The sequence below is a fragment of the Saccostrea cucullata genome, unplaced genomic scaffold (assembly GCF_032062105.1).
Source record: "Saccostrea cucullata isolate Sc308-1 unplaced genomic scaffold, CSIRO_AGI_Scuc_v1 ctg278, whole genome shotgun sequence".
Taxonomy (NCBI): Eukaryota; Metazoa; Mollusca; class Bivalvia; order Ostreida; family Ostreidae; genus Saccostrea; species Saccostrea cuccullata.
In genome coordinates this window covers 252,501-267,923 of record NW_026928887.1, presented here as the reverse complement: position 1 = coordinate 267,923, position 15,423 = coordinate 252,501, and the positions used below count along the sequence as shown (strand labels likewise).

At 33.1% G+C, this 15,423-nt stretch overlaps 1 protein-coding gene across 1 annotated transcript in view; it reads left to right on the top strand.

The window, feature by feature from the left end:
- Positions 1–325: 325 nt before the first annotated feature.
- LOC134279049 (transmembrane 9 superfamily member 1-like) overlaps positions 326–15,423 on the top strand; it is a 34,868-nt gene continuing 19,770 nt past the window's right edge. Inside the window, exons 1-5 of the mRNA XM_062761388.1 lie at positions 326–418; positions 4,459–4,548; positions 6,375–6,456; positions 14,973–15,077; positions 15,238–15,356. Coding sequence (XP_062617372.1) covers positions 341–418; positions 4,459–4,548; positions 6,375–6,456; positions 14,973–15,077; positions 15,238–15,356 — 474 coding nt within the window. The 5' untranslated portion in view covers positions 326–340. The remainder of the gene's footprint in view (positions 419–4,458; positions 4,549–6,374; positions 6,457–14,972; positions 15,078–15,237; positions 15,357–15,423) is intronic.

Below are 15,423 nucleotides of genomic sequence, written 5' to 3'. Positions count from 1 at the left end.
TGCATAACGTAATTAAATAGTTCATTAACAAAATATAACTGACAGCGTATGGATATTAGTTCAAGCAATAAGCCGGAAAAGCTTTTAGCTGTGTATTATCAATAAAACGTTTAGCAATATGAGATTCTCACTTCACAGAAAAGCTTCAAAGTGACACTGATGTCAATAAATTCCCGAAATGAGAAGGGAAGACGTTTTTAGTTTATAGAAATTTCTCTTTCTACTAAATGCAGACATTTTACACAATTTGCAAATTTTACAGGTCGTAGAAACCTCAAGAGTAAAAATATATAGAAACCGACATCATTGTACATGGTGTATTTGATTGTCAACAACAAACATGGCGGTCAGAACCCTTGGTGTCGTGTTGGCAGTAATAACAATTTGCAGTTCTGCAAAATACAAGCAAGGAGAAAAGGTGAAATACTGTACAAAGGAGATTTTATGTGATGTTGATGTATAGATAAGTATTTAGTTGAATCAAGTTAAACGAGCAACACAGTAGACATACATCCTTGTTTAATACGCTCGAATTTTCTCGCTACATTAGGTACCATATAGAGTGTATTATCTACGTCGTTTGTTAAGCTGCTGAAAGAAGCTATACTTAGCAATCTTCATGCAAAATCACAGCTGTGCCTTTTCACAGCCCTCCCCCTTTCCCCGAAGTGCGCATTGTCTTTTTTTCTTAAGCAGGGGACACAAACTCTCTGAATTAGCTTGTTTTTAATTTAACAGGTTCTTGTAAAATGGGAGAGGAAAATGATTTCCTGATAGAGAGCTTTGATTTGTTAAAAAATAACTTCAAAATTGGATAGATCAGACATTTGGTACAAAATAGTATATTTTTTAAACATGTTTTTCTAAATCTCTGGGACTTCTCTCAGTGATTTTGAAATGTTATTTTTGTGCATTTTAATTCAAAGAAACAAACATACATTTGTAGAAAATAGAGAAAAGACCCAGAGACCTTTAAAAAATGAACTTTTTCCAAAAAATGCAATTGTGTAAATATATATAGTGCTTCTTTGTCCTTTTATATGAATGGCCAGAATATGTGTCAGGTCCAGCACAATACCCCGATAAAGGTATATAGCTTGATAAAGCTATATAGCTTTAATATGATCAAGGTATTTTAGCATTCAAAAAAAATTCTTTCAAAATTAATTACTGAAAGTCGAGTTCTGAGTTTTTGACACTGTGTCTATTCATGCATGTAAAACATATGAAAGATAAAATAACGTCTGTTTTTTTTACTGATTTGTTTGTATTTGACTAGAAATTTACTGAACAAGTTTTTGGTAAAATACCTTGATCAAGGTATTTTAGATAAAGCTATATAGCTTTATCAAGCTATATACCTTTATCGGGGTATTGTGCCGGACCTGTGTGTAGCGGTGATAGCTAATATGGATTTTTTTGTTTAGTGCACTAGAAATGCAAAAAATTTTTTTTATTAATGCAAACAATCAATTCTTTTGTTAGTTTTATTTTATGTACTGATTTATTAAAATTTTGAATTAAATAAATTTTGGTTCAGTTGCACCGAAAGGGAAAGAAATTCCAATCTTTTATTCTACTTAAGCTTTAATGTGCATGTACACTTATCACCTTTTATCTTATAGGTATTGATGACTTTTTTGTGAAGTATTACTTTGTTATTGTATTTCCTAAAAAAAAAAAAAAAACAGACATAAAAGGTACAAACTGACAAGGTATTTCAAACTAAATGAAAGAAAAATCCTATGGCTGTGTTTGTAAAATCTGACCAGCTATGGTTAGCCAACCAAATCATGGACATTTAAACCATAGATGTTTCGTACAATATATTCCTGCAGATCACACACCAAATATGCCCATCTTCTTTGTATTGCAATATATCGCAATATAAAATTCATAATTATTTTTGCTCTTTCCTTATGTTAAATAAAAAAACCGCAAATATCATGCATTCTCGAGTTGATATTGACATTGCCTGATCGAGGTGTGTCGGCGCAAGTGGATAGCTGAGTTTGTTATGGCACAAGAACTTTAGAAACATGTTGCAATAGTCAGATTCAGTTATAACTTGGAAGTTTTTCATGTAACAGCTATTGTCTTTTCGTTTAATTTCACATTTTATGGTGTTTGTCGCCATATTTCAATTGATAAAGGGCAAGTAACCAGGGTTCTCCACAAGGGGTTTTACCATGGCGGCCCGCCATGGTTAAATTTATGTGCGCCATGGTTAAACGAGCTGCGCCATGGTTAAAATTGGCATCCGCCATGATTCACTTTTCTTGCATTTCAGTCCTGACACCTACTTTTTTAATGACTTGAGTAGTTAATCGTGTTTATTATACTAAGACTGCCGTGCACCTGGCATGCCTCGAAGGAAAGCAGACTGTGCTAAACACATCGTTAATCAGCGACTATGCTGTGAAGCGTGACAATCAATGGAGAATCAATCAGCTGATCAGATGATCAATATTTTGAGAGTGTATTATCCTGTAAGTGTACACATGTAAATAATTTTGGGGAACTTCAACATGTTCACAACACGATTAGATATATATAACGGGTTTATAAAAGATGACAATTACGAGCATGATAATTGTCATGCTTACAATTCAAGTTTCTGTGCCAGAAAAAAAAATAATCTGTAAAAATTTCATATTCCCTTGTATTCAATCAATTTCCCATGCTCTGTTTTTTAAGCTTTAACTTTATCATCTTTTTGATAAAATGTGGTGCATAATGCCTATGTCTCAATCGCCGTCTTAGTTTTATTCTTAGTTTTAGAGTTGCTTCCCGTTGTTATGAAACATTGTGTGGCATTGTTTTTAGCACTGGGAAACAAAACTTGGTGATAAATGCAATATCTAGAAAAATAAAATGTTTAGAAAAAAAGAGACACTGGTCCAAATGTTCCTTTGTGTGTTAACTTAAAAAAAAATACTATCCATTCATCAGTGTTAGTCAAACTGAAACAAAACATTTCATACAACAGGCTACAATTCTTATAATTATTAGTTTCTAAAAAAAATATTGCCATGGTTACTGACTTACTGTATCAACAATTTTTCTTTAAATTCCTTCAGAAGGTTACTACAGTTTTGGGCAAATTTTGGTTCATTTGTGAAGTAAGATACAGGATAAATCCTGTTCAATTTAAAATCATTATTTTTTTAACTTTAAAAAAAAGTTATAGTTATTTCATTGTTTTATGTTGCAGTGGGTAAGTTTAAAAATTGTAAAACCAATCATTGATTAATGAAGATTAGGAAGTCTAAGAGGCATTCATGTTTTCGGCCACGTTTCACCTTTGCGCAGCTTCCTCCATTGTTAAATTTTCAAATGTGGAGAACCCTGAGTAACTCTTTCAAATTCTGTAACATTGTATAGCATATCAAACCCTAACCGGTATCCACAAAGAAAATACCACGATATGTATTGTGAAGAAAAAAATTAGGATACACCGGCGGTTAACCAGTAATATAGCACAGCACTAATGTTATGATTACAATATGTGATCGAAGTTTTACATGAACTTCAAAATAAAGAGAGAAAAATCTGCTGATGAAATTTGATGAGGATTGGCAGTGACTAGCTCAGATGATGCCAAAGAGAATATTTTTACTTTTTTTTGCTGTGTAATTTATTTATATCCCATTTGGTATATTATTACACAAATGTGCTTTGTTTCCCATAAGGGCCATTGAAATGGTAGTCTGTGACATAGCTTTTTATTGGAGAAAAAGAAACAAATATACTTCTTTAATTATACATATACCAATAGTATTATACAATACCAATACTTCAGGTCATACATACAAGGTACATTTTTCAAGTTATGCTACAAGTTTGAACCATATATGAGAGGTGGGTATCCTATAATCATAGTTGTAGTTTTAATAAGACTAAAACAAGTATGATGATGAAGGAAAAGGGTCTCTATAATTGTAGACAGCTTCTATTCACTCACTGGATACAGTAAAACTCGTTTAGTACGAACACGGATATAGTGAATTCATGGATATAGCGAAGTTTTTCTTATTCTTAACAAATCAAAATTTTACGGTTATAACGAACTCTGATATAACGAATTTATAGCGAACTGATTTTGAAAGGTTAAATATAATGAAATTTACTCTTTTATAACGAACTTTCCAAGAAAAATTCAATTGATTTTGTTTACTTTTAGCATTTGTATATAAAATTCAATTCATAATAAAACATTAGTTATGGAAGATATGTTTTGTGATATTTGCTTCCCTAACATATTTAGTAGTAATACCTGAAGGAAAACACACATATTGCGAATTCGCTATAATGGTTATACGAATTTGTTATACGGATATAACGAATTACGGATATAGCGAAGTAAATTCACGGGTCCCCAGGACTTCGCTATAACCGAGTTTTACTGTATATGCTTCCGCAGAGGATTGTTTTATTCATTTTATGATGTATTTTCAGGTTGTTCTTTATGTAAACAAAGTTGGTCCATACTTCAATCCACATGAAACATATCACTACTACCAGTTACCAGTTTGCCGTCCCAAGAAGGTAAATGCTGAAAATAAGATATATTTTTGCATCACCATGTTTACTGCCAGGTTAATATCATGGGCATTTTTCATCTAAAAATCATCTGTTCCACTTAAAATTTTGTTCAGTTTCAAGAAAAACGTCCAAGATATTTTCAATTTCATAAAAATCCATATATCGGTACTGATCATTATTCACAAGAGCTGATCAGCTTCAATTGTCCATCTCTTCAGATCTGCTACAACACATAGGGATTTCATAAAAGCATTCTTTTGGATTTTCTTATTCTTCAAACTTTGACAGGTAAAGATTCTGCTTAAGAGGCAGGTATACAATTAAGGCATCATAATAAAGAGAAACCCAATAGATGACAAAGAAAAAGGAGGGAAGGAGAGAAAATTGCACCTTAAAAGCTTAAATAATGTAATTCTTGCAAATTTCTAGTTCAGATAACCCTTGCATCATACACTAGCTGTAGCACATGAAAGTATAATGTAATTATATAGTGGGTTCATTTTGAAAATGAGATTTTGTCCCCACAAACAAAGCTTTCCACTTGACCTTTGAACTTTTGGCAGGGAATTCAACAGGCATCTCTCTCTCTAATCACCAAGTATCTTTGTATCAAAATAAGGAATAAAATCAAAGTCTACTTCTAAACTCTGTTTATAATACATGTATTGGTATAGATGCATAGACAGACATATGAATGAATACTTCATATCGCGATTACTTTACTTAGCGGAACTCTTTCGTGATGGAGGTAGGAAACATGTTGGATGGGGACAATTGTGCTATTGAATACAATGCAAGATCGATCATTGTACATGTTGTAGAATTTATAAGGACAGATAAGTAAAAAATCCTGATGGAATACCTTGCTAAACAGTCACTGAACCTGCCTAATCAATTTTTGAGTGGAGCTAAATAATCAGCTAATCCTAGAATGTTACATTTTTAACGAAATTTTAAGTAAGCGGACTCTTCTCATTAAATTTTCATTGAAAATCGTCACATTTTAGAAGCTGATAAAATGTTGTAAACTTTCCTTATTTGGCAATCTACTATTTGGAGTTCAACCCTTGGCAATACATTGTACTTTCAGCATAAAATTGTTCGAATCATTCGATTGTCACTACATGTACTGTAAACAATGCTATGTGCCCAAGAAATCTTGCAAGATTTAGAGCTTTCTCAATTCCCCTGCAAAAGAGCGGTGGTAAGTTAGATAACTGCGAGGTACTCGCAATATTACGTATTGATACACATAAGAGCAAGATATTAGGCCCTGGGGCCAAAAAACTTTGATGAGCTCAATTTTGATCTCGGTCTCACTTTTTCCAAAGTTCCCCACTACATGTATATACCTTTGGGTTAAGATCAAAAGTGAGCTGGTCTAAGTTTTATGGCCCTAGAGCCTGATCCCATTGCAATTTTGTGGTGAGAGGACAAAAAAGGAAAAAGTTTTTCGAGATTTATTCTAGAACATGTAGAATGGCAATGCATACATGTATAAGCCTTCTGCATATTGAGATATTGAATGTTATTTGTTATCATAAGCCAGTAGTGAAGTTCATAGATATTTCAATATATATATATGATATGTAAGTTTAAGCTTCAGAAGTGTATACTTTGTAGCGTTACTTATAAGTCTAAGAAAAATTTGGGATGAGAGACTTCATTTCGAGTAAAGTGGAGTAATAATTTTAAAGTTATAAATTCTGATTACAATGCAAATAATACAGGAATTTTTAAAGCTGCATAAAGGGAATTGATTTTCTTGTATTTTCTGGGAGAATCATGTTATAAGGTGCTACAAATTTGAACTTCTTTGTATATACCAGATAGAACACAAAAGTCTGACCCTGGGAGAGGTGCTGGATGGAGATCGAATGGCCGTGTCACTTTATGAAATCAATTTTAAACGTAAGTTTTTAAACCCAAATTCCATTTTCAGAATGAACAGACTATTTTTTTTATCCACCCCCTTCGAAGAAGGGAGGGCATATTGCTTTGCTCAGTCCACCTGTCTGTCGGTCCACCAAATTTCATTTCATTTTCTTCACTACTGTTGCCCATACTGAAATGAAATTCGGTATACAGATTTATCATAAGAATATCTAGGTCAAATTATGTTTTGGATACGATTGAGCCATTTTGGATAGAGTTATGTCCCTTGGACATAGAAAAATTCCATTTATTTCTGTTCATTACCTCTGCAGAGGTTGCACATGCTGAAATGAAATTTTGGTATACAGATATATCATAAGAATATCTAGGTCAAGTTTTATTTTGGGTATTGATTGAGAATTTTTTGACACAGTAATGTCCCTTGGACTTAGAAAATTCTAATTATTTGCAGTTCCCCTTTATTTTCTTCGCAGAGGTTGCACATACAAAATGAAATTTGGTATGTATGTCCGGGGGGTGGGGGGGATAGTTGTTTCACAAACATCTTGTTTTGCCAATTCTGAATACTACAGATATAAGGTATTTAATTGTTGAAGCTAAGTAAAAGGTTGCTGCTTCATATTATTTTTCATGTGCTGTATTTTTTCTATTTTTTTTTTGAAGGAGGGGAGGTATTTTTGTTTTAAATTAAAATTGAAGCATAATGCTCAAAGAGTAGGACATTTAAGTCTGATTGTGATTATTTGTATAAGTTTAATGTTATATTGAACCTACTTAAGAGTACCTAATGGCAACAGTATTTAACTTTCATTTTCTCCTATGGCATTAGAAATATAGGTTTGCCAAGGGACTGCATGGCTAATAAGTTCTTAATACCTTCTTTATCATTACAATTCATTAGGAGGATTATGGAAAATAGAGATTGCAATCAGAAAATCTAATAGAGGAGTATATAAGAGCATTGATGTAATTTTGTCATCCTTTATCCTTCTAAATAGGCACTAAAGAGATAAATCTGGATACTGCATGACTTTCTCTTTTCATAAGATTAGCCCTCTGTCATGAAGCGTTAATTTCCTCACTGACAGATGCATTTATTTTTTAATTGTCTAACAACAGAAATGTATCTACTGAAACACATATTGGAGGGTCTTCTGTAATTAGATACTTGATTCTTATGTGACTTATAATAATGAAAAAACAAATGAACAAATTCTGGTGAAACAAACATAATTTAGAAATCTTCTTGTTGTTTTAATTCTTTATAATTGAATTTAAAATTGACAAAAATGTGCAAATTTACTAGTTCTTAAAAAAAAAAATTAGCATCATTTCCACCTATTTGGATGAAGATACCACAGTAGTAGGTCATATAATAAAGACTCATTGTACATGTTGTAAAGCCTTAGTAGATTGAATCACCTACTGTTAAATTAATTACGTTTGGCTGTGTATTTATCATGAAAACTCTAAGGTCCAAAAATCGAGGCCAGTGAATTTTGATGTCGGTTCAGTGAAAATAAAAAAATTGGTTCAGTGAAAATAAAAGAATCAAGAAGTCTGATGGTTCTGTAGATTCTGAAAGTTGTACATGGTTAAAAATATATGAACTTTCCTTAATAAATGCTCGCATAAAAATTGCGTCAAATTAAAAAAAAAAAACAACAAGCATATGTTGCTTAGTTGGAATAATCTATTCGTGACCTTTGGCCTTGGGCAGGTCCATATAGTCACGAGTAGACTGAATTCAAAAGTCAACAACCGTTTTATTAAATAATCTGGAATTTTACAACAGTTATGGCACTTTAGTTCTTGTCACTATCAAATATAAACACTCATAATATAATCTGTAGTGTGACAACACATTATAATTAATTAATTTTAACAGCTTAGAATTATTTAAAAGTGGACAACAATATTATTAAACAAAAATACTGTAATATCACATATTTTCGTGGGGTCAAATTTTCGTGGTTTGAGAAAAAATGCTTGGTTCATTGGTACGGTGTATTTGAATTCGTGGATGAAGAATTGTTGAGTAGTTATTAGGGATGTCATTCTCGAATTACTCGGATGTATATTTTTGAATATTTTAAGCTTATTTATTAATGCATTAAACAATCTGTTTTAAAACGTAAAATGCTCATTGCACTTGTACATGGCAGGGTTTCCTACGCCTTAAATGACCGTTATCGCCTGTGGCAGTGTTTATACAGTAATTATCGTGACCAAGCACCTGTTATTTGGCTTTCCTCACCTTCGGCTGTCTCCTACCCGTATTCTTGGCTTACTTTAATTATTTGTTTTCACTGAGCATCGTTTAAGGTCTATTATGTTTAAATTAATTAAATTAGATAATTTTGTCAGTTCTCCGAGAAGCTGTTAATTCTCGGGAAAAAAAGACAGATGATATTACACGTGCAATTGTTGATATGGTTGTGCTTGATTACCTACATGCAATTACAAATGGCTGAAGGCAAAGGCTTTAAAAAATGATGTCCATCGTTGTACTAAACAACAAAATACCGCCCCGTAATACTATAAAATCTCGGATCGAACAATCATGTGAATGAAAATCGTAAATCCATTAATTTGATCAAGTTCGAGTTGATACTGTAAGCTCTGCCGACTGATACCTGGACGTCAAACGCAACAAAGAGTACTACAATTACGGAGCAGATTTTTTTTTAAACAAAAACACTGTGAACCACTAATGATTTCTTTTCTTGCGTTTTTCTGATAAGTAAATTGAACTTTAAAAATTTTATATTAAATTTCGTCGGGTACGAAGTGCTCATCATTGTTACAACAGATATGCATTTACGGGTAAACCTCCTATCAGAACACGTTGTTTTATTTCTACAAGAATTTATAATGTTTTACAGTCATCAATTTACTTGTTCATATTTATTTACACTTTAACCGAGTACCCGGGTACTCGATCGGAAAAACGTCCGAGTAACCGAATATTAAAAATTGACCGATTTGACATCCCTAGTAGTTATGTATGTAACATTTTATATTTCATGGTGGACATAAAGTTGTGGGTCTCTTCATACCTTGAAAAAAAAATTGAAAATTAACCCCCCACGAAAATTTGTGATTTCACATTACTCAACTATTTAACTTAACTGGTTTAGTCTATTTGGTACTGGCGTCGATATCTACCATGTTTACATTCACAACGATACATGCTTTAAGACGTCCAATTTGATTAGTTGAAGAAAATGTTAGCAAATCTATGATTGGTCAAGAGGAAAAACCCCCAAAAAACGTCCCGAAACATCATTTGGTTAACTCACTCTGAGGTACATCACACACAGAGGGGTCTAGACCAATCACTAGAGAGTATCAAAATTCCTGATCATTTAAACTATTTTGGTTGATGTCTGTCTGTTATCTATAAATGTCATATCATAACTGTCTATTATCATGTTATCCTTTTCTAATTATTGTCATTCACACTTTCCAACCATAAGACCACACACCAAGTTCTCAACTTTCAAGGATCTGGCCTGGGGGCCATAAAACTTAGACGAGCTCACTTTTACCAAAGGAATACATAGAGGAAAGGTGAGACTGAGATCAAAAATGAGCTTGCCTAAGTTTTATAATCATAATTTTATATGGCGTTGCCTGCTCTGGTTAAGGTCTAATGGTGAAGAACTATGCCAAACAAACAACTTTATTTATCCGGGTAGCATCATTAAACCTGAGGGTGGCATAAAGGAGGACATCCCCACTTGGCAAGGCCAGGGAAAATGAACAACATCTGAAGGTCTGCACAGTACAGCACCAGCACCAAGCTGAAGCTTCACCAGAGCTGTGTTGTATCAACTCTCCTTTACGGATCGGAGTGTTGGAGAATAACAGAGACAAATCTTAGCAAAATAGGATCCTTTCAACAGGGGTAGAAACTCCCTAAAATTACAACTCACAAATAATTGTGAGTTCCATAAACTTGCAATTTCAAAAGACAACTCACAATTTTAAAATGAAAGCTTCTAGAAATAAATAGTATTTATTCATTTAAAAAAAAAAAAAAAAACTTCAAAATTTTCTACATTAGGTTTAAAAAAAATTTTGTTTGTTTCCTGTAACATTCCAATGAAATTATTGTTCGGTAGGTCAGGATTTTTTTTCTCTCTTATGATTAATAGAGTCAAACATCCCCGGACTGAATACACCAGGTGTTATATCTACAGTGGACACCTAACATGGCAGAGTGTCAACGATTGATTTAAGGAATCACTGTCTAGTTTGTGTAGTATGCAAGGACATCAATGATAGTGGGAAACGTGGGATAATTTGAATAACGGGCAAAGATTTTAAAAATTTAGACTAATAGATTTAAATTACAAGAGGACTTCCATGCCAATTTCAATAGTCCTTGCCCACTGACGTCAAACACAAAGGCAGCCGCACGAGATTTACATGCATACTTGGCCTCCTTAGCGTCAGACACAGAGACAGATGCGCACGAGATTTGCATGCGTATTAGGCCTCCTTAGCTCCTAACCTATCAACCTGCCTAATATACATTTCGGCAGAATTATCAAGAAATAAACTCCCCTAACTTTCAAAGAGTTATCACAGAGAAAAAAATTAGAAATGGAAATATATTATAATCACTTTACTCACATGACATTCCATGGTTCAATATGCCAACACTTTCATTGAACAGCTGTTGCACATTTCATTGTGTTTTTCATTTGAAGTTTCTATTCGGAACGGTACACTTCCAACATCAAACTATGAAAGATTTTTGCGCAACTTTTAATAAGGTTCTAAGATTATATGTCTATTCTTTTCTTTAAGAGTGTTTTGAAAGAATTCTGGTATTGGTAGTGAGATAAGTAAATATAAGCTAATGTCGCCTCAGTATTATGGTCTGCAGGGTGATACATCTACCCCATCCCTTAACACTAGAATCATTTATTATTTCTGCACCATGAAATTACACAATCTTTCTCTTCACCATTTTTAAATTCGTAGTGTAGCATTTGACTGCAAAAAAATCATAATATGTGCTATTGTTTACATTCCACATCCATGCGTATTATTCATAATATATTATGTCACATAATATATTATAGATTGAACAAAAAGTCTAGGGGGGGCATTTTCTGACTTGTTTTAGGTTTTCATTGCGCAATATTTCGCGCATTATAATAAAATGAAATTTTCAAGGCATAAATATCAAAAGCATATGCTTGCACAATAATCATAGTTTAATTTAGAGATATATCGAAATGTAAAGATTAAAATTGGTAGCTGAAAAGGTTCCAAATGACATACTAAAGTGCACTCGTTCTTTTCTATTTGAAGTAAATTCATTATCTGATAGAAAAATGTAAAATCAATGCACATACTTAATCAAGTGATGGGGCAACAAAATTACCGATAAACTTAATTGTAGCTGAATTCTTTATTTAATAGAAAAAATTAAACTTTTCATATTTTAATATAATGTTCTTTAATGTGACATTATGAGGTCACAACAAGAATCAGTGAATGCATAATATTTTTCTTTTAAATAATAGTTTTAAGGTTATTATATTTTTTTATTATGTCTCGATTGGTAACAATAACATTGAGTTGAACTTCATTTATCTACCTGAGGTTTTTAAAACCTTGATCTTTCAATCTGCTTGTAATTAACTACACTTAACATGCTAATGGAGGAAAGAAACTTTCTAGTGTTATTTCAGTCTTCAGCTTTATAGTTTGCCATTGCCCGTTATTGTACTTATTTTCAAACAACTCAATCCTTCAGTCTGCATGCCATGTAATGTTCTTCAGGATTTGATTAGCAGCAGCTCATTCAGTTTACTTATAGTTTGTTAACTATATTTTTTAAATAGAAATATTAACGTAAAAAAAAGAGGAGTTCACTTCCTGAATTTAAAATCATGTGATGTTTCTATCACAACAAGAACACCACAAAGTGAAGCATTCCTTTGCAATGATTGATTGATTATATGTTGTTTAACGTTCCTCTTGAGAATTCTCTCTCCACGACTTGCCAGTGGAGAGGTACAATTTTGTCCTATACTCAGCACTCATGGCCATTGAGCAGGGAGGGATCTTTTTTCGGGACATAAGGATCAACTCCTTACTTTGCGACTCTAGAGCAGACGCTCTAACCACTGTGCCACGCGGGCGACCCTTTGCAATGAACATATCTTTATATATAAAGACAGTATTCATAATTCCATAATTGGTCATATTTATATGGAAGCATCCCTCAATAGTGTATAGATTTAAATTTGCTCAAATCGTAAACCCAAGGGGTAGGGAGGGGCCACAATAGGCAATCAAAGTTTCACAAAGGAATACATTGGGGGAAAATGTTTCAAATGCTTCTTTTCAAGTACAACAAATCCGTGTTTAGTGATATTAGTTCCAATCTTCTGAAACCAGAGAGGAGAAAAATGTTTTGTGTACCAGACTTAGATTTAAATTTTGGCCCCCTGAATCAATAATTAGGTGCACTGCCAGGTGAGTTAATCTGGCCACAGGCATTGAACAAACCTCACACTTGAAATCATTTTAATGATGCAAGTCTTTGAGCAGCAATTCTAAGCTGTCTTTGACATTTGTATGAAAACCGCAGCCAGTGTGGTATTCAAGATGTTAAAAGGGCATAGTATTTAACAGGAAATCATTTTTTAATGGGTTATTTGTCAGCTTTTTGTATGAATTACTAGTAGCTCAATCCATTTTAGCAGCAGTATGTGGCCAGTGTGAAAAAGTGTCAAAATTCTTGCAAAATTTTAAAATCCCACTCCGAGTCCGTATTCTTAGATATCCAGAAGGTAAACTGTTTGCATAATACTTTGAGCATCTTAAGCCCTAAACCAGTCTGTATAAATGTAAAATTCAATTCCCCATTGGGTCCATGGTCTAAGACTAAGAGTGGATAAACATGGTAAGAGTACATTTAATCTGTTATTTTTTTCCCCTTTATTCATAGCTATCTAGCAAGAAATTGTGTGAAAATTCACATGCTGACAATTAAAGCATCATCCAATGAATTTTCATGGGTATCTATAAACCGATAAATTCTTAAGGCTTCGATGGAAGCGATATGTTTCACAATCAGCTGTATTAATAACAAATTTTAAAAAAAACAAGATAATTATTCAATTGAAAAAAAATGCATACTGGTATCTACTAAATAGTGCTTGACTTTTTTATTTGGATATTAAAAATGATAATTATATAGTTAGAGTTGTGAACTAGCTTCTGATTTATTTGATTCGTGGAAGTTGATGGGGGTGACATTGATTTCCTGACTTCTCAGATTGTAAACGTAAATCCTCTGTCCATCTCTTCATCCAGGTACCTGCTAATCAACAAGGATATATTTTATGATTTATTGGCGGATACTTCTCGTTAAGCTGATTAGGGGGACTTAATCGCTCATCAATCTGTCAGTCTGGATTATTGAAAGCTAGACTTTGCAGGGACTAATTAATAACGCTGGATTGGCAGATCTGAGATCTTTTTTCCTCCTTTGCCACACATTGCATGATTTTTGATTTTTGTAAGCCAGGGTATAAGACCCATCTCAATTATTGATGAATTCAGGCTTACGTTAAGAATCCTTAAAATTAAGATGTTTGTTTGAAATACGTACAACATGCAGAAATGATTGATGAACTTAGGAGAGAAAGCTATGCTAAGTCATAATTATTAAAATACTGTAAACAGGGAAATTTTCGCCCCCGTTTTATTTTCGTCCTTTGTCACTAGTGGGCGAATTTAAAAGGGGGCGAAATCAAAGAACACAGTATAAATTCTTACCCAGAAGTGGAACTGGGTGAATTTAAAACGGGGCAAATTTGTAAGCCAGTGTAAAAGGGCAAAAATAACACGGGGCGAAAATGAACCCTGTATACAGTATATTGAAAAAAGAAACACTTTCAATCTAAAATGTATTTAACTGTTTATTTGATGTTATTACTGGCAATAGGTACTTAATGTTGATAAACTATCATGTTAGTTTTGCTGAGAAAAATATCCCTGGAGACCTAGACTGAATATTCATCAAATGAATTCAACAGCAATACTTAAAGACTGAATATTCATCAAATGAATTCAACAGCAATACTTAAAGACTGAATATTCATCAAATGAATTCAACAGCAATACTTAAACATTGAATATGTCCAAAGTGAATTATACAAGTAAACTCCATTTCAGTTGGAAATGGTTACACAGTGCAGAAATTTTCAGACAGTCATCAAGTCAAAAATTCAGACGATTTTTTGATTTTATTTCTGCTATGCTTTATATTGGTGTGTTTAGGAGTGGAATGGGATGACCTAGAAATTTTAATTAAAATTCTTTAAATTATTTTTCTATACATGTATACAGTAAAAATTTGTAAATTGAACTGGAACCTGAAAACGATTTGAGATGTCCATGAATTTGAGATATCAAGGGTTTAGTTTTAAAGAGTAATTTGTTTGGACTTTGACATATCCATGATGTTTGTTGTAATGTTTCTTTTGTTTCCCTTGCAGAGAATGCAGACAAAAAAGAGTTGTGTAAGGTGACCTTCAAAGAGAATGACCTTCAGCTACTGAGAGATGCCATTGAAGATCTCTACTACTTTGAGTTTGTTATTGGTAACAAAGATGTAGACTAGGATAGCGATAAAGAACTTGAATCACCCTGAACTTTTAACTTACATGCTAAGTTTGCTATAGACATTAAATACACAGAAAAAAATTGAGGTACATTTTTTTATACCAAAAAAACTTAAGTGAACTGATTGTTTATTTGTAGATGAAATTCCAGTGAGAGGTTTCATTGGACACCTTGAGGAGGGGGGATTCCTGCCCCACAACCATAAAGTATTCCTCTGGGCACACCTGAGTTTTCATATTGAATACAATGGTGACCAGGTTTGTACAAATACATGTATTACTGTATACAAGGTTATTTTCGCCCCGTGTTATTTTCGCCCTTTAC